The sequence below is a fragment of the Lynx canadensis genome, chromosome B1, assembly GCF_007474595.2.
Source record: "Lynx canadensis isolate LIC74 chromosome B1, mLynCan4.pri.v2, whole genome shotgun sequence".
Lineage (NCBI taxonomy): Eukaryota > Metazoa > Chordata > Mammalia > Carnivora > Felidae > Lynx > Lynx canadensis.
Genome location: NC_044306.2, coordinates 117,648,787 through 117,674,034, shown reverse-complemented (window position 1 = coordinate 117,674,034; position 25,248 = coordinate 117,648,787). Strand labels below are relative to the sequence as shown.

General features: G+C 39.8%; 1 protein-coding gene across 1 annotated transcript in view; it reads left to right on the top strand.

Annotated features, from left to right (window-relative positions):
- Positions 1-1,498: 1,498 nt before the first annotated feature.
- The window catches only part of ARHGEF38 (Rho guanine nucleotide exchange factor 38), a 133,047-nt gene continuing 109,297 nt past the window's right edge, over positions 1,499-25,248 (top strand). The window contains exon 1 of the mRNA XM_032592926.1: positions 1,499-1,844. Within this exon, the coding sequence (XP_032448817.1) occupies positions 1,649-1,844 (196 nt within the window). The 5' untranslated portion in view covers positions 1,499-1,648. The remainder of the gene's footprint in view (positions 1,845-25,248) is intronic.

Genomic DNA, 25,248 nt, shown 5'->3' with positions numbered 1-25,248 from the left:
ACAGTGGGTGAAGATTTGTCATTTATCTTTTAAGGTAATTATGCAAACTATATTCAACCCACACATCTTGATTGGAAAATGGTATTTATCTTTTTTTCCTCATTTATCAACCTTGTCTAACAAGACTTAGCCATGATTCAGAATGGGTAGCACAAAGCTGGATTTTGGCAATACCTTTACGATAAAAGAGAATTTGCTTTCCTCTTTTCGTTAACGAGGGCATACAGAACATTCAGTACATCTCCAGGGCTTCCGTGAATTTCCCCCGTGAGAAATCTCAGTAACTCCAAGGAAAAACAACTTCAAAAAAATTAATGAAAGGCACATCAGTATTTGCCTTACTCCCTCCCAATCACTGCCCCTGTCCTTTCCACATTTTTCATGTCTCTTCTCAGTTTCAAACATTTTTCCTTCCCTTCTGTTCCCGGGGTGAGTTTCCCGCACTCCATCTGTGAAAGGACCAGTAAAAGATCTCACAGAAATTACACCCTGACACAGTGCTTCTTTTCCTAAGCACCAGAACCAAGAGCAGGGTTGGGACCATGAAAGGGTTAATTTAATGCAGGGCAATGTGTGGAAGAGAGACCTCAAAAGTCTCCAGGCTTCTATGGACATTTCCTCCTCGTCTTGTGCCTGCTGCCAGATGCCTCTCAAATGAGAATGCTCCTTTCCTCAAGAATGTGGATCAGGGTTTGGCAAATATGTTTTTAGTAAACAGTTTGTGAATATTTGTAAAGGCGGAAGTATGACTTTTGAGTGCCCACGGTAATCCCTAAAAGTGATTCTGTCCCCACTGTTGTGATGCACATGTAAATTCTAATAGCACCGGGGAGACTGGGTGGCTCAGTCAGTTAAAGGAGTTCCACTTCGGGTCAGGTCATGATCTTGTGGTTCATGGGTTTGAGCCCCGCATCAGGCTCTGTGCTGACAGCTTGAAGCCCGGAGCCTGCTTTGGATTCTGTGTCCCCTTCTCTCTCTGCTCCTCCCCTGCACTCTCTATCTCTCTCTCTCTCTCTTTCTCTCTCTGTCTCTCTCTCAGAAAAAAAACATTAACAAAAAGAAACAATAAAGGTTTAAAAAAATTCTAATAGCACCACACTAACTCTGTGGGTCACATGTGGGTGACTCTAGCTAAAAGTCACACGCAAGCCCACGTCTGCCTCCAGGCAGCAGATCACAGCGCAATCTCCCAGTGCACCTGTACACACCCACAGGCACACATTAAACCCACAAGCTACAGGTTACTCTCGTGTGTGTGCTTCCCTTCTGCCCTACCCCACCCTGTTCTCCCGTTTCCCCCAACCAACCCCCAGCCTCGCCACACACAATGGGATTTTTGTTTGCTCCGGTAGCATGTGACAGCACAGTCCCTGCTTTGCCTAGCTCAGTGCTGCAGGTCTCTCTGGTAACAGGTGGCAGCTTCCCCTGTAGGATTCTAGGCATAAAAACCAATGACCTCATAGGGGTGGGGCTCTGGGACTCTGGAGAGGTGGCAGTCACAGCCAGGTAACCTTCACAGCTTTTAGGGAAGCCTTTTAGTAAGAAGGGGGCTGTTCAACTCTTTACTCTGGTGCCTTCAACCCCGGCCCTGAGGCAATTTAGCAAACAGCCATTGCCTACAAGTCTCAAAAGCTTGTCTTGGCCTCAGATGGATCCCAAAGAAGCCACTGGGAAAGAAAACATGGGCACCAAGAAAAAGAACCTGACCTTCCTGAGGCCCAGGCTGTATATGCTGGAGAGAAGGAAGACAGACACAGTGGTTGACAGCAGTATTTCTGGGGACCACTCTGGTACCTTGAGGAGGAGTCAGTCTGACAGGACCGAATACAACCAGAAACTACAAGGTAACCACCAACAAATCAATTGACCTAGACTACTGCACTCCCAGCTGGTTTCTCCTACTCTTCCATTCGCAAGGAAATCACTTAAGGCAAAGGGGAAAGCGAATATTACCTTCTCTGTAAGGAAGGAAATAAGGAAAATAAGGAAACAAAAAAAAAACAATAAGAAAATGAAAGTAAATGTCATTCATAAATTATAGGAAAAATTTTTCATGTGCTTTAATCGTTAACGAGCCAATTCTGAATTATTCTTAATATATTTTTTTTTCTGGTGAGAGTAATATTTTTTCCTGCTGTCTTTCTTCCTTCCTTCTCCCTCCTCCAGCCAATTTAAAAAGTGGGAAGCACTAGAAAGCAAATGATTTAGAAACCAACAAAAGATAGTTTCTCTCAATAGATAGGTGTGGGATGTCATACCATGAGATCTATCTAAGTAATTGTACTGAACTGGGATTGTGGTTATCTTAAATAGGGGCATGAAACTGCAATCATGTCTGTGAAAAACGAGGAATGTTAGTCACTGGGTTGGTATAATAGGATTTGCTGAAAATCACATAGGTGTTCATTCCTTTAGAGTGAATCGAATAGCATCCAAATATGGTAAGAGATGTTTAGCATGCTTAGATTGAATGACTTTTGAGGAAATAACTTCAGTTTATTTTGTGATAGTCATAAGATAATTTGGCACAGTTATTATAAAACATCCTGTTTAAGTCCCTGAATGTCTATCCCTTTCCATCCACCCTTTTTCCTCTCTTTCTCTTGAAGGTCACCTGTTCTAGTAAACTTCATTTTGATGTTGATATTGTGCCATGTTTTAAGTATCCACTGCAGTACCTGTTATGTGATCCCAGACCCTGCCTCTCCTGCTTTGAGCACACTGTGAGTTCAAGCTCGAATAATCCTACCACAAGCTGTCATTCTGGACTGAAAAATTATGATGTGGCTAGAAAGACCAAGAGAATACCCTTGTATTAGTAGGTCTCTTTCCGGAAAAAAAAAAAAAAAAAAAAAAAGTACTCAGGCTTAGTTACACAAATTAATTAAACTAAATTAATTTAAATGAAATCTTTAAAGCTGCCTGCTACAAGTTATTGCTTTAAAAAAAAAAACCCTGATCATTCAGGATTAAAATGCAGAGTCAAGTCTTACCCTTAAAGGGCCTTTCTAAAAATGAAAGAAGGGTATTATTTGATCTTTGAAACTTTCAAAGGCAATGACACTTTACTCAAAGCAATGGATACTTTGGAAAGTGCAAATTTTAAAGTCAGATACATTTGTCTTGCAGTCTTGGCTCTTCCAACTTTCTAACTATAAGACTTTGAGCAAATTACTTGAAATTTCTGAGCCTCAGTTTCCCTATCTGTGAAAGTGGGACAGTGAGACTTACCACAGTATTGCTGAAAGAATGAAATCAGGTAATAACATAAAATGCCTGGCATATTGGCTGACACATGGTAGGTGCTCAGTAAATGGTGTTATTTTTTATTTTAGGAATAATTGGAATAATAATGATAGGGTAGGACTTTCCCTTTATTAATCAAATTTACAAATCTACTAATCTATTTCAACTCTTTTCTGTCCTCTGATGAAGAGACCACATATACAAATTCAGTAAAAGCCTATGGCTTTATCTCTTATAACATATTTATTCTGCCTGAGATTCACTAATTCAGCATCTTTTTGGTCCAGATTTTCCATTAGCAAAATAAAAATGGAAAATATTTTTTGCTCTTCACTTCCTAAACTTAGTTTAAAAAAAAAAAACAAAAATACCAAAAAACTTCTGCGACCACAGAAGACAGCAAATGTTTGCTGGTTACTTTGCAGAAGACCTCAGGCTTCTTATACACTCCATTGGATTGGTGTTGTTTTTGTTTGTTTGTTTGTTTGTTTGTTTGTTTTTTAGTCTTCTTGAGTTGAAGACTTGTTTTTTGTTTTTGTTTTTTTAACATTTACTTATTCTTGAGAGACAGAGACATAGTGCAAGCAGGGGGAGAGGCAGAGAGAGAGGGAGACACAGAATCTGAAGCAGGCTCCAGGCTCCGAGCTGTCAGCACAGAGCCCAACGTGGGACCCAAACCCACAAACTGTGATATCATGACCTGAGCCAAAGTTGGATGCTTAACTGACTGAGCCACCCAGGAGCCCCTCCATTCGATTTGTGACTTCCCTGTGCCCTGATGGATCCTGTTTTCTTTTCTTTTTTTCAACATTTATTTGTTTTTGAGAGACACAGAGAGGCAGAGTGTGAGCAGGGGAGAGGCAGAGAGAGAGGGAGACACAGAATTTGAAGTAGGCTCCAGGCTCTGAGCTGTCAGCACAGAGCCCAACGTAGGGCTCAAACTCACAGACCGCGAGTTCATGACCTGAGCTGAAGTTGGAAGCTTAACCGACTGAGCCACCTAGGCGCCCCGGGTCCTGTTTTTGAAGGTAGAAGAAAAGATCCAGAAGTTAACCCATGTTCCTAGAATCGTCTGTGTAGGAGAAAAATCATCAGGGAATGTAGAGGAGAACATCAGAGCTGTAAAAATAGGCTGGCCCCTGATAAGCAACATTTTTTAGATGTAACTTTTAATAAAATCCAAGTCTGCTATGTAATACCTATTAGAGCTTTTAGTGTGATTCTTCTGTAACTGCTTTGGCAACAATAGAAAACATTTTCTCGTTAACATTCAAAACAGTTCTGTTGGGTTTACACTGTGATCTGCATTATACCTATTATCATGCAGATGGATCCTAAATGAACTTTAGAATTTTTTTATTATCGCAATGTCAAGAGATTTTCCCTCTGCCTACTTTGGAACTGGTGGTTCCCTAGGAGGCACTGAATAAAGATCTGAGCTGGTTAGAGCCCTTGGATGGATGGCCCAAAGCCATTGTGAGGTCACAGTGTGCTTTTCAATACTGGAAAGAGGCCTCGGATTATTTAGCCAGAGTCCTTCAGCAGCTGTGATGCTAGTTGAGTAATACCGTTCACTGCTCTGTCTCTTTGAGCATCCTCTCTGGGTTTTGGGAAACCTAAGGCCTTTCTTTGTTGCCCGTGGGCTAACCTCTTAACTCATACTAGATAGTCCAACCCGTTCAGTTCAATTTCTGGCTGACGTCACTTTAGCAGTGAGAATCCTAAATTGTAGTTTCTTTAAAAATGGTACACTGAGGGGCGCTTGGGTGGCTCAGTCGGTTAAGCGTCCGACTTCAGCTCAGGTCACGATCTCACGGTCTGTGAGTTCGAGCCCCGCGTCGGGCTCTGGGCTGATGGCTCAGAGCCTGGAGCCTGCTTCCGATTCTGTGTCTCCCTCTCTCTCTGCCCCTCCCCCGTTCATGCTCTGTCTCTCTCTGTCTCAAAAATAAATAAAACGTTAAAAAAATTTTTTTTTTTTTTTTTAAAAATGGTACACTGGGTGAGAGCTACTAGATTAAACAGTAGAACATGGTCCTAATGAGAGTATCATAAAATTTTTGTAGAAGGTTGTGATCACAACAACATAGTCATTAAGCCTCAGGTTTTACAATAGTTTTTTGCTCGCCTACTGTTAATGGCTTCTTTATGCCTTCAACAGATTTGTTCAGTTAATTGGCATGTATTGAATATGTTATGTGGTGAGCAAAACAGAACATGTGCCAGGGATTACAACTACAAAACCATTAAGAAAAAAAAAATGACCTTTACTCCAAAGGGGCTTAAAGTCTCATTGGGAAAGATAAGACTGGTAAACAAATGCAATAAAGCAGCATGACAGACTACAGGTGGGATCGGTGGGTCCATAAAAGGAGGAAATTGTCTATTCAGGTTTGGGCAGGGGAGGTTGTTGGAAAATGTTGTTGTTAAGAGCTGATAAGGTGGGCACCTGGAGAAAGAACAGAATGGGGAGAGAAGAGTGTTTTAACTTTCTCATCATACTTATCTCTATCTGAAATTATGTAGTCTGTTTCCTTGTTTCTTGCCTACTATTGACTCATTTCCTCTCCTGTGTCTCATCCCCCAGTCCATAAGGGAGACCCTATCTGTCTTGGTAACTCTTCCACTTTTGCACTTAGAATCATGCCCAGCACACTGTAAGCCCTCAGTAACTTTCAAATAGAATGGATGACTTGAATGATGTGGTCTAGGTAGGGAATCAGTGTAAGGAAAGGCATCAGAGCCTGAATTAATAACCCTTGTATCTTCGAATGTGCGGGTACATGTTGCCATTAATAAAGATGATCCTTCAGTAGAAAGAAATATATTAGGGATGAAAATGTACAGAATTGCCTATATAACAAATAATTCTTAGTAGAAGCCTACTTCTTTCCTGACCCTACCTTTTAGAGCACAGCAGACCCTAAGTCCACTCATTCCTCCTCTTGCATTCATCACAAGAGCTATGTCACCTCAGCTTCCAAGCTAGCTCAGTTCCTCATTGCCATTTTACTGAGAACCACAGAGAGGGATCAAAGCTGGGGAAACTCACTGGCTGATTTCTTAAAACTCTTTTCTTTGGGAAGTGATTTTGTGTATGATTATATGTGTGAACTCCACCTTTGAAATGTGCCTCCTTTGGTTATGTACAAGTGTTCCTGTATGCATGTGGATTATCTATCTAATCTATCATTATGTATAGTTGTGTATGTATACTTGAGACATATCTCTGCAACGATTAAGACTTTTTATGAAAAGTTTATTGATTAACACTCAGCAGCTTTTACTGAAAACCCTACATGATTGATATGACTGACTTTGTATATTTCCTCTCGGTGTGGGTGATACGGGATGAATGTTTATGTTCCCTCCAAATTCACATATTGAAGCCCGCGTGATGTTATTTGGAGGTGGGGTTTGAGGGAGGTAATCAGGTCATGAGGGTAAAACCCTGCTGAATGAGATTAGTACCTTATAAAAAGAGGCATGAAAGACCTTGCTCCTGCTCTCTGCTCTCTGCCGTGTGAGGGTTTGAGAAGATAGCCATCTATCGGCTAGGAAGGGATCCCTTAGCAGGCACTGGATCTGCCTTGAACTTGGGCTTCCCAGCCTCCAGAACTATGAGAAATAAATATTTGTTGTTTAAGCCACCCAGTCTATGGTATTTTTGTTATAGCAGCCCCAACTGACTAAGACAGTGGATCAGTTACTTTTATCCCATATGGCCACCCTAAGACTCTGGTTAATTTTTTGGCCACTGTGTATTCTTGCTTATCAAGTATCAGGCGAAAAAGTAAAAGTGGATGAGTAAAATGCCATCACTGTTGCTGATAACACAAGTCAAATTTGTATCTCTAATTCATTATAGGTCCATGGTGCTTTCTTATTTTTGCAAAGACTATCATATCATTCTCATTAAGAAAAGATTGCTTGGTTGTTTTTATAAAAGCCTAAGGTGTTCTTACCATGCCGATGAACCAACCTACTACATGAATGATATACAGAATAACATATATTGTCGTGTGAGGACAAATGGCTCAAATAATAAGTTAGATGTGGTAAGATTATGGGAACATTTAATTTGTAGTGATTTTTAAAAATACAGACCAATCTGGGCGTCTGGGTGGCTCATATGGTTAAGCAACCAATTCTTGATTTCAGCTCAGGTTGTGATCTCACAGTCAGGAGATTAAGCCCCACATCAGGCTCCACACAGAGCATGGAACCTGCTTGGGAATCTCTCTCTCCCTCTCTTTCTACCCCTTCCCTGCTCACACGTGCGCGCGCTCTCTCTCTCTCTCTCTCAAAATAAATAAATAAATAGACATAAAAAAAAAAAGAATACAGACAATCTGTAAGTGAGAAGGAGGAGCAGTTAACCCTGGGAGATTTGGTGATTTCTGTTTTGGGCCTAGTGAAGGGTAGAATAAAACCAATTGTGCAGCTGTCTGTGCACGTTTCTATCTCAGTGCGACAAGTCCTTTGTGTTCCTCCTTTTCTTTGAGTATTAAGTCCTTTTTTACCTGCCTTCATACACCCGTTAGTGAAGTGGGAAGTACTTGGATCAGTAATGTAACACCAACATAAATAAGGTGTATTTCATAGTTTGAAGGGTAAATCTTTATAAAAGGCAAGGCACCTGTAAATCTAGGTAACTTCTGTCTCATCACATGCATAGAAACCAAAAAGAAGCATGATATTTTACTTTCCTTCCTTTTTAGTAAAGGTATTTTATGGTTTTTGGAAGTAATTTGAATTAAGCAAAGGGTGAGTTCCAGAAATCAAGAAAGTTTGAGCTATTCTACCAAAATCACATTGTGATAAGAAAAAGTATTCCTGTGTTCTACTTATGGGACTGTAGATATAACTTTCTTTTTAAATTTTTTTTAATGTTTATTTTTATTTTTGAGAGAGAGAGAGTGTGTGCAAGTGGGGCAGGGCAGAGAGAGAAGGAGACACAGAATGTGAAGCAGGCTCCAGGTTCTGAGCTGTCAGCACAGAGCCTGACACGGGGCTTGAACTGACGAACTGTGAGATCATGACCAGACCTCCTGCCTCTGAGGGAGCTGAAAAATCTAAATTTGAACTTGGCCTTTCAGGTTATTATGAAGGTATATTTATCAATATAGAAAGACATAACACTGTATTTAACAGTTTGCCAGCTTGACTCACAAGTGTTAAATGTATAGACGTGATATGTTGGCCTCTATTTGCACACCACTGCTTATAAGTGGTTTTTGGTTGTAAGCTATGTTTGGGATGTGGCCCTTATTCTGTACTAGGTGTGAAAAGTGAGAGAAGGAAAGGTACAGACTGAGTGACTGTCATCTGCTAGCAACCACGCTGGCCCAGGGACTTTCACACATTATTATTTAATCCCAACACCTTTTCAGTTCTGGTTTCATAGTTGAAAAAATAAGTGTGTAGGGGAGGAAAGACTTTACTCTCCTGGGTTCAATAGCTGGACCTATGAAATAAACTGACAACAGGCAGATTAACAGGAGAAAAGGTATACAAGTGTACTAATTTTTAATATTACCTGCTGGGTAGCATCATAGGAAAAAAAATGCATGTTCCCACAATGGGGAGATTTGAGAGCTTAGATAACATCATAATAGGGAAGGGAAAAGGAAATGTAGGCCACTTAGGGGAGAGTAAGTCGTTTATGAAAGATGAATGGGTCTTGAGAAGAATAGATGGGGACATAACAGTTTGTGACAGTTTGCCTGGGTGTGGTGTCAACATCTTGTTTTCTCTCCTATGATAAGAGTCAATGTTCCCCAATTGATGAAACTCCTTAGAGGGGCACCTGGGTGGCTCAGCTGGCTGAGTGTCCAACTTCAGCTTAGGTCATGAACTCACAGTTCGTGAGTTCAAGCCCCACATCGAGCTCCATGCTGACAGTGCAGAGCCTTATTCAGATTTTCTCTCCCTCTGTCTCTGCCCCTCCCCCTCTCAATATAAATAGATAAACTTGAAAAGAAAAAGAAACTCCTGAGGAGGAGATTTATGACAGTTGAGTTCCTTTTGGAGGATCTGTCTTTAGGCAAATAGAGCGCATAGAAAGCCTCTCCCTGCATCTGCTGTTTATCAGGTGCATTTGGCTCAAAATCATTAATATACCAATGCAACATATTTTAAGATGTCATGTCCTAAACTCTTTCAGGTGGTAGAGCTTGGCTTTGAACTCAGATGCTTTAAATATTTGCAAATAGGATGCATCTAGTTCCTTGACATAGTAGGTATTCATCTGGGTGGTTTATTAGTAACGAGAAGTCAAAGCAATTTGAGGGTTGTGGTACATGTTTTGTAATGGGGTAACATTCCTCTGCTACAATGATGAAGGCTACTAAATGTTTCACTTTGGAATACATATCCTTTTTGGGGAATGATTGTGACACTCCCCTGCAGGAGTGTTGCTGTATAATAAATGCTCTTTTTGTTTAATTGTCAGGAAACAGAATTACAAAGTTAGGTTAAGCAAACCTGTCATGTAGTAATAGCTTGATGATCTCCATTTCCCACTTCCTTGATTATCTTGACATTATTTCTTTAACTTTAGGCCCTCGTCATTTGTTTATTTGCATCTCCAAAACTAATATACAACCAAAACACCGAGAACCCTTGTCTACAGCCACAGGGATGGGATGGGTAGGAGGAGTGGAGGTGTGTGCATGTGCAAGTGAAAAAGAGTGGAATTAGTTACTGGGAACAAGCAGCTCATCATCTGGTAGGTGATATTTCCATAAAATTCTATGAAGTCAGCCTAAATTGGGAGTCTTAAATGCAGCAGGAAGATAGTGTTGTGATTAAAAGCCTTTGTCCTAGGTTGTTCTGAACAATTTCTTTGCTGATTAATGAATCGGAGAATAAATGAACACTCTAGGATACCTGTGCTGAGCCCCTCGATAGAGAATGCAATCTTGACTGTCTGACATCCAGTCCTGACTCAAAGAGGAGAACTTAAAGGTCATGTCATCAAGCAACTGCTCTAAGAACTTTGAGTCATTGCAGCCCCTTACAGAATTGTCTTTCCAGAATGCTTCTTAATGATAGGTCTCCCATGTCACTACAAAAAGCTGTCACAGATTTCTGCTTCTTTCTTTGTTGTGAAATAGTTGATGAAGACATTGTTTACCTCTCTCAGTGCCATCCAGTTTTATTCAAGGAAACGCTTTGGCTCTTCTTAAGAATTAAAACATGTCTCCTTCCCAGGTAAAAACAAGCAATTTACTGCATTTAGCTTCCTGAGGCTTAGAGTCCAATTTGTACTGAATGTTTGGCCTTTAGAGTAGCTGTTTTCCTTGCCTAAGCATTTCTTCCCTCAAATCTCAGCTGGGATGGATTCTCCTCATTGAGGCCTTTGCTCACCTGGGAGAGTCCTTCTCTGACCATCCTACCTCAAGAGGTATAGGGAAGGAAAGATATTTCCTTTTTTCTCCTAGCTTCTGTGGCTGGAACCAGTGAGTTGAACTCACTAAAGACAGACCAACAGGAAAAAATAATATACATTTTATTTGATGTTAATATTTTTACATGGCATGGAGGGCTTCACAGAAAGGAGTGAAAATCCCAAATGAGCAACTAGGCCCATGGTTATATACCATTTTAACAAAGAGTGATAAGTTGTGGAGATGTGACAAGACAAAGGGAAAAAGGACTTGGACCAGGGGTGTGAAATTGTGGGAAAGTAAACAGGAAATACGTGGGGGGAGCTCATAGAACATAAGGATTGGTTTAGTGAGGTCTCTATGGACTCATATTGGTGTCAGCTCCCCATCTCTGGTAATAAGAATGTTCTCTTTCTGGAGCACCTGGCTGGCTCAGTCAGAAGAGTATGTGACTCCTGATCATTGGGTATAGAGATTACTTAAAAATAAATCTTAGGGGCGCCTGGGTGGCGCAGTCGGTTAAGCGTCCGACTTCAGCCAGGTCACGATCTCGCGGTCCATGAGTTCGAGCCCCGCGTCGGGCTCTGTGCTGATGGCTCAGAGCCTGGAGCCTGTTTCCCATTCTGTGTCTCCCTCTCTCTCTGACCCTCCCCCGTTCATGCTCTGTCTCTCTCTGTCCCAAAAATAAATAAATGTTGAAAAAAAAATTAAAAAAAAAAATAAATAAATCTTAAAAAAAAAAAAAAGAACGTTCTCATCCTGATGCTGGAAGGGCATCTTTCTCACAAGAAATTTATACTTTGCCTAAAGGCAGTTCTCAATTGCCTTTAGCTTAAATAATCAATATGCCAAAGTAGCATATTTTCAGGTGTTCAGGCCCTTCTGCAGCCTTTGTATTACTTACCTACTGCTCTCTAAAACTACACTGTTCCATTTTCACCTCTCTTTTCCATATGAATGTAGTTCTCCTTGGGGATAGAGATTTAGTCTTATTTTAACACTCAAGCAGTGCCTGATATATAGTAGATGCTCAGCTCAGTGACTAAAAGTTATTAAATGACTAATTACAAGTATATTGATGCGTATCATTGACATACTTGTCTTTATAATTCTGTCATTCCTATTTCCCCATTACTTAATTGCAGTTAACTTTTGGCTTAAACTGCCCTAATTCTTTTACTATAAAGGGAGAGAGAATATAAATAAGTAAATCTAATTAAACAAGAAAAGAAATAATTTCTTGGCCAAAGAAAAAGGAGATCTCAGTTTTAATGAATTTATTTCGCAAGCATTTCTAGGTGTTCATATGTGCCAGATGCTGCCTAGATCCTGAGAATATAAAAATACATCAGAAACAAACCCAGTCCACTGAGTGACAGGCAATGAACCAATAATTGCAGCAATGTGGTACGTGCCTGAGGTGTGCCTGCAGGTTGGGTTTCTGGGTTGCAGGTTCTGAGATGGAGATTAGGGTGCAGGAGCTTATTATGTGCTTGTGACCACCACCTGTGGAAGAGAAGGGAAAGGCACAGAACTGAGAGAGAACAAGTTGTGCTGTGATCTGGTCTCAACGGAAGCCTTAGCCAACTCTAAAGGCAAGTCCTAAAGATAAGATGATCCTTTAGAGTTGTTGCCAGTGGGATGAAGGACCCTTACATTGCCCTTCAAGTTACTGGCTTGGGGCCATCCTGGGAAGGAGGTATGATGGGGAGGTTCCTGAAGAAGGCCTGTCTGTAGGTGGCACTCCCTGCAGCTGGGGCAGTAAGTCTTTTGTTCCTGAAGGGGAACTGATCAGCTCATCACAGCATCCACCTCTTATCAAGTGGTTATTCTTATATTAGAGATATAAGAAAGCAATATAAGAATTGTGATGGGAAAGGGGCACCTGGGTGGCTCAGTCATTTGAGCATCCAACTTTGGCTCTGGTCATGATCTCACGGTTTGTGAGTTCAAGCCCCTCAAAGGTCTCTCCGCTGTCAGCATGGAGCCCGCTTTAGATCCTCTGTCCCCTTCTCTCTCTGCTCCTCCCCCACTCATGCTCTCTCTCTCTCTCTCTCTCTCTCTCTCTCTTGAAAATAAACATTAAAATGGGGTGCCTGGGTGGCTCAGTCAGTTAAGCATCTGACTTCGGCTCAGGTCATGATCTTGCTGTTCGTGAGTTCAAGCTCCGCGTCAGGCTCTGTGCTGACAGCTCAGAGCCTGGAGCCTGCTTCAGATTCTGTGTCTCCCTCCCTCTCTGCCCCTCCCCTGCTCATGGTCTATGTCTCTCTCTCAAACTAAATAAATAAACATTTTTTTTAAATAATAAAAAAAATAAACATTAAAAAAGTGTGTTTATATATATATATACATATATATATAAATATTCATTAAAAAAAGAATTGTGATGGAAAAGAGTTTAAGCATACAACAAGAGTAGAGACATTGAAATCTGAATCTTGAAATCCAATTTAGATTATTTAAGGGCAAGGGGGTAGTGGGCATTCCAGACAAAGGGATTAAATATGTCCTACAACATGGAACAGGGACTAAAACTGGTCTCCCTGTCTGAAGGTTCATAAATGAAAAAGAAGGTACTAACACCAATTAAGCATGCGTACTAGGCACATAGGTGCATTATGTCAAATGGATTGTCTTAAAGAACTCCTGGGCTATCTGTACCTCTTTGGATACCACTGCTATAGAACATGGCAAAGCACTAAGGACAATTAAGCCAGAGGAGCAATATGGTTTGACATTCCAACCCAGTTTTTCATCAAACATCCTCATCCTGCTGTGTGCCCCATTGTTAGTGATGATGAGGAGTTTTCAAAAACTAAATAATACAAATTATCAGATTTTTATTCTTAGAGTGGAATATTCTAGTGAATCTATGGAGTATACACTTTATTCATTGCAGTTGTGCATCTTTCTAACTTCCTTCCACATGGAACATTTTGTTAAAAATAATAAAATAATACAGCCACTGGATCTGCTTGTTGGCCACTGTTTACTTCAGGAATGTAGATGAACTGGGAGCCTGGGTGGCTCAGTCAGTTAAGCATCCTACTTTGGCTCAGGTCATGATCTCACAGTTTGTGAGTTCAAGCCCTGCCTCGGGCTCTGTGATGCCAGCTCAGAGCCTGGAGTCTGTTTCAAATTCTGCGTCCCACTCTCTCTCTGCCACTCCCCCTGCCCATACTCTGTCGCTCTCTCTCTCTCAAAAATAAACATTATTTTTTTTTTTTTGCAAATTGTAGTTGAACATGCAGGTAGAAATTAAGAGTCTCTTGAAGTTTCTGAGTATTGTTCAAAATTTTATCAGCATTGCTGGTTGAGAACTACTGATCTAGAATAATGCCTTACACGATGAGCACTCAGTAAATATTTGTTGAATGAACAAACAGATGGGTAAAACCAGTTTTTCTCATCCAGCCAAAATTTTACATTTTTCACAATAGAACAATTACAACAGAAAAATTGAATACAGTGAAGACTTTACTAAGTAAAGTTCCCTTTCTATTCAGGGCTTAAAACCTGTCCTCTTTCACTAATCTTCTCCTGCTAAAGACTTTAAATAAAGACATTCCCAGAAAGCCCCCATTTATTTAGCTCCTAATTGTTTTGGCTGTACTATGCTGCTCACTGTAGGAGCCTGTAAATTCAAACCAATGCTACTTAAGTATTTTTCAAGCTAGGTAAGCTTTGTTGTAATTTCTTTTTGAAACCCACTCCTTTACTTTCTGCAGCAATTAGCAGTCAGAGAAAATAAATCACATGCCCTTAGAATGAGAATAAAATATTTCCCTGCCCCAATGTTTGAGCTTTCAAATTCAGAGCAGTGGAGGGTCTGCTCTTTCACATTTTCGCTGAATACTTCACTGGCTTTTCTCCAAAACCTGTGTGACATGCAATTATTTTCAACCTATTTCACAGAAGACCTGCTCCATTCATCTTCCTGTGGGTCAGATTTCCATTGAAACTGATAAAAGATTTTACTGTGTGAAACTTAAGTCAGTAGGGTTCAATGCAATGCTAAGCCAAGGTTTTTTTGGTTTATGGGGGCAGACATGAAATATGGTTTGGAGAGGGATGAAAGAACATTCATAATCATATGTGGGGGGTTGGTAATGATATGTCTGGAATAAAACCCTAGATAGAATTATGAGTGGTGTTTACACTGGATGGGTAGAGAAGGGGCTGGACAGGTGGAGGGAGGGAGGGGGTGATGGTCAGAAGCTCTGAACTCAATTTATGACTCTGTTACTTAAGGTAAAAGACTTTCTTCTTTAGAAATTAGTTTCCTTTTCTATATAATGAAATAGGACTGGATAGACTTTATCACCTTATCTCCTGTACCTGCTTTCCCCCTCATTATTCCCTATTTCTTTAAATGGCATCATTCCCTGTTCTCGGTCAGAAATCTGAAAGTGAGCTTTGACATTTCTTCTCCTTTCCCCCATACACTGATTGCTCACCCAGTTTACCTCAGAAATTTCTCTTGGTCTGTTAAATTCTATCTTCTTGGTAACCAGACTAAACATAACTGCCCCAGTCTCTCCCCTTACAACTAGACTGGCTAGATTCATGGGTAGCTCACCGTCTCCCTACCTTCAGGCTTGCTCACCACCCTCTTCCTTGAAATCTGGTACTACTGAGGCCAAAATGATCTTGCAGAGAATCTTAGAATTAGGAGTTTTTAAAACTCCAGATTCCTGTGGCACCTGGGTGGTTCAGTTGGTTAAGCACCTGACTCTTGATCTCAGCTCAGTTCTTGATCTCATGGTCGTGAGTTCAAGCCTCATGTTGGGCCCCACACGGGGTATGAGGTCTACTTAAAAACAACAACCAGGCTTCTGGGTGGCTGAGTCGATTAAGTGTCTGACTCTTGATTTTGGTTCAGGTCATGATTTCATGGTTCGTGGGATCAAGCCCCATATCAGGCTCCATGCTGATAGTGCAGAGTCTGCTCGGGATTCTGTCTCTCCCTCTCTCTCTGACCCTCCCCTGCATGAGTTCTCTTTCTCTCTCTCTCTCTCTCTCTTTCTCTCTCTCTCTCTCTCCCCCCCCTCTTAAAGTAAATAAACTTTAAAAGCAGCAACAGCAACAACAACAACAACAACAAAGCTCCAAATTCCTTACGTAGGCCTTCAAGATCGGTCTCCTGATAATTTCTCTAGACTCATCCATTATCACATCCTTACCACATTCTCTGACGTTTGCCCTCAGTCACACTAAGCTTTTTTTCTTTTTTCTTTTAAAAAATTTTTTTCTTTAATGTTTATTTCTTTCTGAGAGAGAGCATGCATGAGCGGGGGAGGGGCAGAGAGAGAGAGGGAGACAGAATCCAAAGCAGGCTCCAGGCTCTGAGCTGTCAGCACCAAGCTGAAGTCAGACACTTAACTGGCTGAGCCACCCAGGCACCCCTTGCTGAGTTTTTTTTCTAATCTTCTTTTGCTGCCAAGCCTTTGTACATGCTACTCCCTTTGCTCAGGACACTAGCCCTTCTTCTTGACTAGTGCTACTCTTTCAGATTTCATTTCTGTCACTTCTTCCCAGGCCTGACCTCTAGGCTGTGCTACGTCCAGCACAGGTCACAGTTTATTGTAATTATATCTGTATGCCAGTTTTAAAATATTGATTGATATTTTAAATTACGAAGTGATTTGTTTGCACAATCTTTCTAGAATAATTTTCTCTTAAATCTTTTACAGTTGTCACATTCAACTCCTAATTATAGCAGAAATATTTTGGCAACCTGACTTTATCAAATCATTTCAAAGCCTCAGAGCAGTTTTCATGGAAACACACATACTCTTTTACTCTCATATTTCATCAGTTTATAGAAGTGTAATTAAATTAATGTAATTACAATAAGAAGTACAACTGAATTAGGTTTGCTGTTGCACACAATTAATTCTTGGAAAACACAACTTAATCATTAAATGGATAAGTGTATGGACATCAGTTGGTTTAGGAAGGAATGGGAAGTATTGATTTATCCCATGACTTGAATAACCTATCTTTACTTCTAGAGTTACTTTCTTGACAGAAAATATTGTTATTTTACTTACTATTATATACTCAACATAAAGCATAGTACCAGTTCACACCTAATATGTAATTTTAAAAATTGGTATTAAATTACATACAAAGTTTCTTTAACTCTAAAAACTATAGAACTTGGGCTTCCTGGATGGCTCTGTCGGTTAAGCAACCAGCTTCCGCTCGGGTCATGATCTCACTCACGGTTCATGAGTTCAAGGTCTGCATTGAGGTCTGTACTGACAGCTTAGAACCTGGAACCTGCTTCAGATTCTGTGTCTCCCTCTCACTCTGCCCCTCCCCTGCTCATACTCTCTCTCTCTCTCTCTCTCAAAAAGTAAACATTTAAAAAGTAAAAAATAAGAACCATAGAACTTATAAAATTGTTAACACCTTCAAATTCTGATAATTTATCTTTTTTTTTTTTTTTTTTTTTTTTTGAGAGAGAGAGCAAGTATGTGCATGCATAAGCAGGGCAGAGGAAGAGAGAGAGAGAATCTGAAGCAGGCTCCAGGCCCAGGGTGGAGCCCATCTCAGGGCTTGATCACACAACCCTGGGATCATGACCTGGGCCAAAATCAAGAGTCAGATGCTTAACGGACTGAGCCACCCACGTGCCCCAAGATAATTTTTATTCTTATTTAATTGTAAACATATTGATGGCTGTAACGAAATTATGAATTAATTCAGGGTCAGCTTTTTGCGTTACATTATCCTGTGTTCTCCATAGTCAAGTGACTCTATAGGTTCCTCAGTGAATAAGTGTTGAATGGTAATAAGTATATGTGCCTGCCTAGTCTGGTCTTGAGGGTATGGGGTGGGGGGTGGTGTTAAGGCATTAGGCACAACCTTAAACTTGGTATATGAAAATATTAGCTCCAACTCTTCTTTATTAAGAGATAAATGAGATTTTAATATAATTACAGAAATCAAAATCCATGATTGTTTTTCAGTCATTGATAAATAGTATCAGTTAGGAGCCTTAATCCAAGTAAATAAGCACCTAGGATTTTAAAAGTAAGAATAACTTGTGTACTTTAGCAGGACATATATCCTATTTTAGTCATCTTTCTGCTCTTTCAACTTTCTTAAGAAGCACAACATTTTCAGTGAATTTCTCAGAAACTCATTTACATTGGTGATTTAGCTTCAGGGTAAATGGGAGAGAATTAGACTTTTAAAATTCAAGGGTTCATATTATGCCAAACAGCATAGCATGCAAGGGCTATATTCCCACCTCATTTGAATTCAGCCTAAGTAATAAGAATGCATGTTTGGCCTGGTACTGAACTGACTGTGTCGAAGTCCTTGCCATATTGTGCTTTTTCCTAGAATAGGTCCAGAGTGAAGGAAGGTGATTTCCTGATGGATGCTCAATCCCCCCTCCCACCTTTGGAACATTTCCAAAGCAGAGGGGGGAAAAGGAGGAAAAGCAGGTGCAGCCATTCAGAACCAGATATAGAAAAATGGCAAGTAAATCATGGCCATAAAAATAACGACTCACATTTTTTGAGTGGTTTCTGTGTGTCACACACTGAGTTGAGCAATTTGTATGCTTTATCTCCATTCTCAAACTTCCTAGCAATGAGCAGTGGTTACAGTGCAGGTTTAGGAGCCAGACTGGCTCAGGTGTGACCTTGGGCCTTAACCTCTGTGTCTTTCAGCTTCTTCATGTGTAAATAAAAGGAAGGGAATTAAAAAATCTACCTTGTAGTGTTTCCGTGAGGACTGAAGAGCTAACACAAGACAAATTTAGTATTTAGCACAACAGGAGTGCTCAAACATATAGGTAAGCTCTTACTGCCATTACCGTCACTACTGGTGTTATTCCCTTTCTGCAGATGAAGCAGTTTAGTGAGGCCAAATGACTTGGCCACGGTCACACAGCTAGTGGATGACAGAGTCAGTGCTGAACTGTATGTCCACCTGTCCAGCACAGTTCTACCACACGTAATGTAATGTACCCTGATCACAACGTAAGCAGTCAGGTGGTGGAGGGCAGAGAGCCCGGGCTTCAGAGCTAAGCACATCCGGTTCAAATCCCAGCATTTCCGCACGCTCTGTGAGTCACTGGATAAATTTCACTCACATTCGCTGTGTTTAGTTTATTCATCTTTAAAATCAGAGTAGTGTCCCATTTTTAGTGTTGTCAGGAAGATTATAGATAATGTGTATTTTGATAAATGGGTACATAATGGGTACTTGCTCATAATAGTTGCTCTTATTAAAGGCTATCACAATGTATTATAACAAGCAGAGTTTCAATAATAGTGCATAATGTTTTAACATCAAAAATAATTTTTAATTATTTATTTTTTTAAGCTTGTTTATTTATTTATTTTGAGAGAGACAGAGACAGAACAAGTGGGGGTGGGGGCAGAGAGAGAGGGAGAGAGAGAATCCCAAACAGTCTCCGCACTGCCAGTGCAAAGCCTGATGTGAGGCTCAAACTCCCGAAACTGTGAGAGCATGACCTGAGCCAAAACCAAGAGTTGGACACTGAAGGGACTCAGCCCCCCAGGCGGCCCAACATCAAAAATAATTTTTCAGAATATATACTTCTATAAATAAATGTGGTATATACATATAATGGAACACTATTCAGCCTTAAAAAGGAAGGAAATTCTGACATGTGCTACAATATGGATGAACCTTGAAAACATGCTAAGTGAGGTAATCCATTCACAAAAGGACCAATATTCTATAATTCCATATAATTCCATATAATTCCATATGAGGTACTTAGAGTAGCCAAATTCATAGAGACAAAAAGTAAAATGGTGGTTGCCAAAGGTTGGGGAGATGAGGAAATGGTGAGTTGGTGTTTAATGGGTGTGCAGTTTCAGTTTGGCAAGATGAAAAAGTTCTGAAGATGGATGGTGGTAATGGTTGCACAGCAGTGTGAATATACTTAATGCTGCCAAAGAGAACACTGAAAAATGGTTAACGTGGTGGGGCGCCTGGGTAGCTCAGTTGGTTAAGGATCTGACTTCGGCTCAGATCATGGTCTCATGATTAGTGAGTTCTAGCCCCGCATAGGGCTCTGTGCTGATGGCTCAGAGCCTGGAGCCTGCTTCAGATTCTGTGTCTCCTTCTCTCTCTGCCCCTCCCCCACCTGTACTTTCTCTTTCTCTCTCTCTCGCTCTCAAAAATAAACATTAAAAAATGGGTAACATGGTAAATTTTGTGTTATGTATATTTTACTACATTAAAAAAATAAAAAGTATATCCTTCTAGGAAAACTTTATTATTAAAATTATTGAAATAAAAATCATAATCTTGAGATCAGCTCCTGCTTCTCTAGTCATATTTTGTGATGTTTTATGTTGAATTCCACCAAGAAGTCACTTTAGTCTTTATATTTTATAAAGTGTGCTTGACTATTTTTACCCACAACATATGTTCCTTTTTGAATTGGCAGGTAAGTATTAATCAATGTAGATATTCTAACAATACTGTCAGAGGAGAAATAATATTGTTGTGACACCAAGAGAACATTTTTATTATACACATTACCTTGAAATAACATTTTTGCCAGGAAATTTGATGCAACGTACATGTGATGCATGATAGAAGCAGCCCAGCTAAAGTACATTAGTCATGTGTGCCGCACATGATATATAGCCCAAGAGCCTGGGAGATACAAGGATATAATTAACTATGAAGGTCACTCCATCACCAGGATCATATTTGGAACAAAGATGTATTCAGTTATGCTATTTACTCTATTTATACTTCAACTCATTTTTATAAGCTTTCCTTTCTATGTGATTTTTAAAACTCCCATAAGCCCCCCGCCCCCGGTTTTTTTTTTTAAAGAAAGAAAGTCTTTTTTGTAAAGAGCTGCCTTACATCCCAACCGAAGTCAAAACCATTGTGAACTTTAAAATATGACTTGCTTTTGACATTGAAACTTTTTTCCTCTTTTTTTCAATTACTATAATAAATGTTAAATTTGGGGTGGGTAGCGATTTCGATACACTCAGAAGGCCTTATGTAGGTCTGTTCTATCGGCGTGTGTTTCATGGTTTCATTACATTTTCACTACTTCTGAAGTTCTCTTTTATTCTTGCACTCATTTTGCTTCAATATAATACCAGTTCTAATTATTCACCTTCGTCTCCCGCCCTTGAGTTCCACCAGACCTTCCTGGACAGTGGGAGGAATTGTTGATCTCTGGTCTTTGCTCTAAGCATTTCCAAAGCCCTTGCTTTTTCTGTAGGCACAATAGTGAATACTGCACATCCCTGCTCTCTCTAGAGAGCTCTTAGCCTCAAAGCACTGAGATTTCTAAACTTTCAAGCAGGATCCTGTTATATGTTGAATGTTTTCATCAGGAGTTTGGAAAGAGGAAGTCTCTACAGCTGCTTCTTTTGTATCTTGTCTTCCACTACCCTGAGTTGTTTGGATCCTATTTTTGTTTAACTGGACTTCTTACTGAGGTAACATTTTCAGAGAGATTACAAGCGTGGCTACTTTCCAAGTTCTATGATAATTGAAATCAATGGTCTTTTGTCCTAAAATAGAAATAACAAGGGGGCCAAGAGCAAAGTCTTTTTCTCTCAGAATTCGTTACACATTATATTGCAATGTCTTCCAGTGTCTAACGTTTCACATAAGAAATGTAATTCAACTCAGAGTGCCTTCCTAATTTTTTCATTCAAGAAGCTTGTAAGAGTTTCTTTTTATCCTTGGAATTTAGAAATTTCTCCTGACTATGTTTAGGTATGCTCCTCTCTATGTGTTTCCCTTTTAATGTGAAAGGCAGTTAAAATTGACTAGCAAATGTCCATTTCATGGGTTACATTTTATATTTGTTTATTTTCTCTCCACTGGCTTCCATGTCTTTCTTAGATTAATCTTCCATATGATACATGTTTCCTTCTTCATTTCCATCCTATTCCTTTCTGCATTTCAATCTTCCATTTGGGACCATTTACTGAGTAAGGTACATCTATCTTTTGGAATTATTTTTAATGAAGATATTTTGGTGGTAACCTAAAATCTTGTTTTCCTAAAATATGTTTATTTTGAGAAATTTTTATGAGGCATACAACTCTAGGGTGTCTGTTATTTTCTCTCAGCCCTTTGAAGGTATTATTCTACTATCTTCTAGCTCTGTCATGGCTGTTATGGAGGCAGCCATGAGTCTAACTGCTACCCGTTTTTAGGTAATGTGTCCTTTTTCACTGCCTGTTCTTAAGATCTTCCATTCACTCTCATTATGTTGAAATTTCAAATGCTATCTATATCTAGGTGTAGTTTTCTTTTTTTTATTGTGTTTGAAATTCATTGTAATTTCTGATTCTGAGGAATAATGTCTTTCAAAAATTCTGAAAAGTCCTCAGGAATTGTTACCTCACATATTGCCTCTATTCATTCTCTATTATACCCCGCGAAACTCCAGTTAAGCGTTTGGTAGACACTCTTCTTCAATTCTCAATGTCCTCTACCTGTATTGCATATTGTACATCACATCACCTCTCTCTGTCACCTTCCGTATAACATCTTTGGCTTGATTCATTAATTCTGCTTTGTATCGTTTACTATTTTATCTTTTCATTGAGGTTTTGATTCCATTGAGTTTTTAAATTTTCATTGTGAATTTTATTTTTCAAAGCTATATTTCATTGTTTATAAATCAACTTGGTAATTTTTATAGCTTCCTGTTTCTTGTTCATAATTTCAAACCACTTTTTGCTTGTTTGACCTATTAAATATACTTTTTAAATACATCTCTGTCTCATAATTCTAATATCTTAAGCTTTGTGGGTATAATTGTGCTATTTTTTTCCCTGTCTCTGACTCGCGGTACTTTGTTTCCTTGTGTGTTTTAGGATTTTTTTGTGTGTGTGATCTCATATTCCTTGCAAAATATCTGTGGTAATTATGTGAGACCTGAATTGAAGTTCTATTCAATTTCATTGTTTTGTTTTCATTTTCTTTCTTGCATTTTCTTTTATTTATTGTATTCTCCTCCCCTTTTTATTTCTTATTGAGATTCTTAAATCATTCATCTTCAGTCTTGCTGCTCTCCTTATACATGAATTTTAGGCTACACATTTTCTGTAAGTGATGCTTTAGGTACATATATGTAAATATTTCTTATCTTTTGAAATAAATATCTTCTATTTATTTTTATGATTTCTTCTATGGCCCATCAGTTACTTAGGAGTTTTTAAAAAAAGAGATTTTTTTAATGTTTACTTTTGAGATAATGCAAGAGACAGAGTGCAAGTGGTTGAGGGGCAGACAGAGGGAGACACAGAATCTGAAACAGGCTCCAGGCTCTGAGCTGTCAGCACAGAGCCCAACATGGGGCTTGAACTCACAAACCGTGAGATCATGACCTGAGCCGAAGTCGAACGCTTAACCGACTGAGCCACTCAGGCACCCCTACTTAGGAGTTTTTTAACTTAATTCCAAAACAAATAGAACTGAAGAATTTTCTGGATATTTCTTTCTTTTTTTTTTTTTTTAACGTTTTTTATTTATTTTTGAGACAGGGAGAGACAGAGCATGAATGGGGGAGGGTCAGAGAGAGGGAGACACAGAATCTGAAACGGGCTTCAGGCTCTGAGCTGTCAGCACAGAGCCTGATGCGGGGCTCGAACTCACGGACCGCGAGATCATGACCTGAGCCGAAGTCGGCCGCTTAACCGACTGAGCCACCTAGGCGCCCCTGGATATTTATTTCTAACCGAATTGCATTATAGTGGTGGTTCGTAAGTACTGAGTCTTTTAAATTTATGGCTTAGAGTGTGGTATATTTTCATAAAGGTTATGTGTGTCCTTTAGAAGAATATAAAATCTCTAATTATTGAGCACACATTTTTTTCTATCCTATTTGGCCTGTTACTGAATTGTGTTTATAAAACCATTATTTCAGATGATTTGTCAAAATCTGCTTACAGCTCCCTCACGTTGGCATCACGTTTTGAAACCATGTGATTCAGTACACGCAATATTAAAATGTTCACGTCAGGAAGACACAGTCGGGAAAAACAAGTCATCATTATATAGTGCCCACTTTTATTTTTGCCTTCAAGTTTATTTTGTCAGATATAAAAACAGCTTCACTTTCTTTTAATTAATATTGGCTCGGGAACTCTTTTTATTTTCAACCTCTCTATGTATTTATTTTTTTCTCTCTTGTAAACAATGCATAGCTGGTTTTTTTTTTTTTTTAAGTTTGTTTATTTATTTTGAGAGAGAGAGAGAAAGAGCACACAAGTGGGGTAGGGGCAGAGAGGGAGAGAGAGAGAAAATCCCAAACAGGCTCCACAGCATGGAGCCAACGAGGGACTCGAACCCACAAACCATGAGATCATGACCTAAACCGAAACCAAGAGTCAGACACTTAACCTACTGAGCCACTGAGGCACCCCTGGTGGTTTTTAAAATCCAGTTTGGTATTCTGGTTATTTGATTCCCTGTGATTACTCATATGTTTCGCTCTACTACCACGTATTTGTTCCTCTCTGTTTTCTCTTTTCTTCTTTTGAATTGCTTTTTTATCTCATTACATGTCTGTATCTACGGGTTTTGAAAATTCACATCCTATTTCTATGATTTGAATGGTTGGCTTTAAAATTTTAACGTGAATTCTTAATCAAAAAGCGTCTAAAGTTCATCAACGCCTTTACCTTTTCCGCAACACTACAAAGACGTTTAAACATTGAAAATGTTTACTAAGCACCACAGCCTCTGCCAAGCTGCCCACTCCTCCGATTTGCTCACCTCCTCTCCTTCTCCCACTTGTCCTTCTGCCACCCGTCCATCCCTCTTCAGCCACACTGGCCTCCTGCCCGATTCCTGAAGAGGCCACGCACATTCTCACCTGAAAACTTCCCACTGACTGGTTCCTCTGCTGAAAACTACATACCCAAGACAACTGCGAGACTGTTTCTCAGCATTCGAGCCTGCTTGATTTGACACTTTACCCACCATCTTATTTATAATTGCACACCTTTTGAGCACTTCCTAGAGGCCGTCATTGCTTTACTTTTCTCCATACCACTTACCACCTTTTAGTATACTAAATAACTTCCTCCTCTAGAATCTAAACTCCATGAGGAAAGGGATTTGTTTTCTGATGTTTTTTAAACTGCCATATCCCAGCCCCTAGAACACTGTGAGGCTCATAGTAGGCCCTTAATTATTTGTTATATTCAATGAATCCAAGCCCAAAACCCAGATGAGAGCTGACCAACGTCCTCAAATTATTGGGGGATCCCCCGACTCTTTTTGTTCTATCACTACTCAGAACCACGGCTGAGACAGATGATTTCTATTGAGGGCTCTCCGTTTGGAGCGTTATTTGTACCAGTTCAATTTTTCCTGAGTGTGTTTCCTTTTTGTTCCTGGCTTTATGCTGTTTCTCTAATCAGGCTCCTTGCCCAGACCCCAGTTCCACAAGTTCTGTCTCCTTACACAGACAGGCAAGTTCTCATCTTCCTGGCCTGCCAGCATCTGTACATGCCTCCGGGTGGTTTGGCAGTTTTTAGCCTCACCGAAGTCCCTGAACTGTGCATAAGGTTTGCTCCTGCCCTCAGAGGGTTTCTTCTACATTTTTGAAGGCTCATCCATT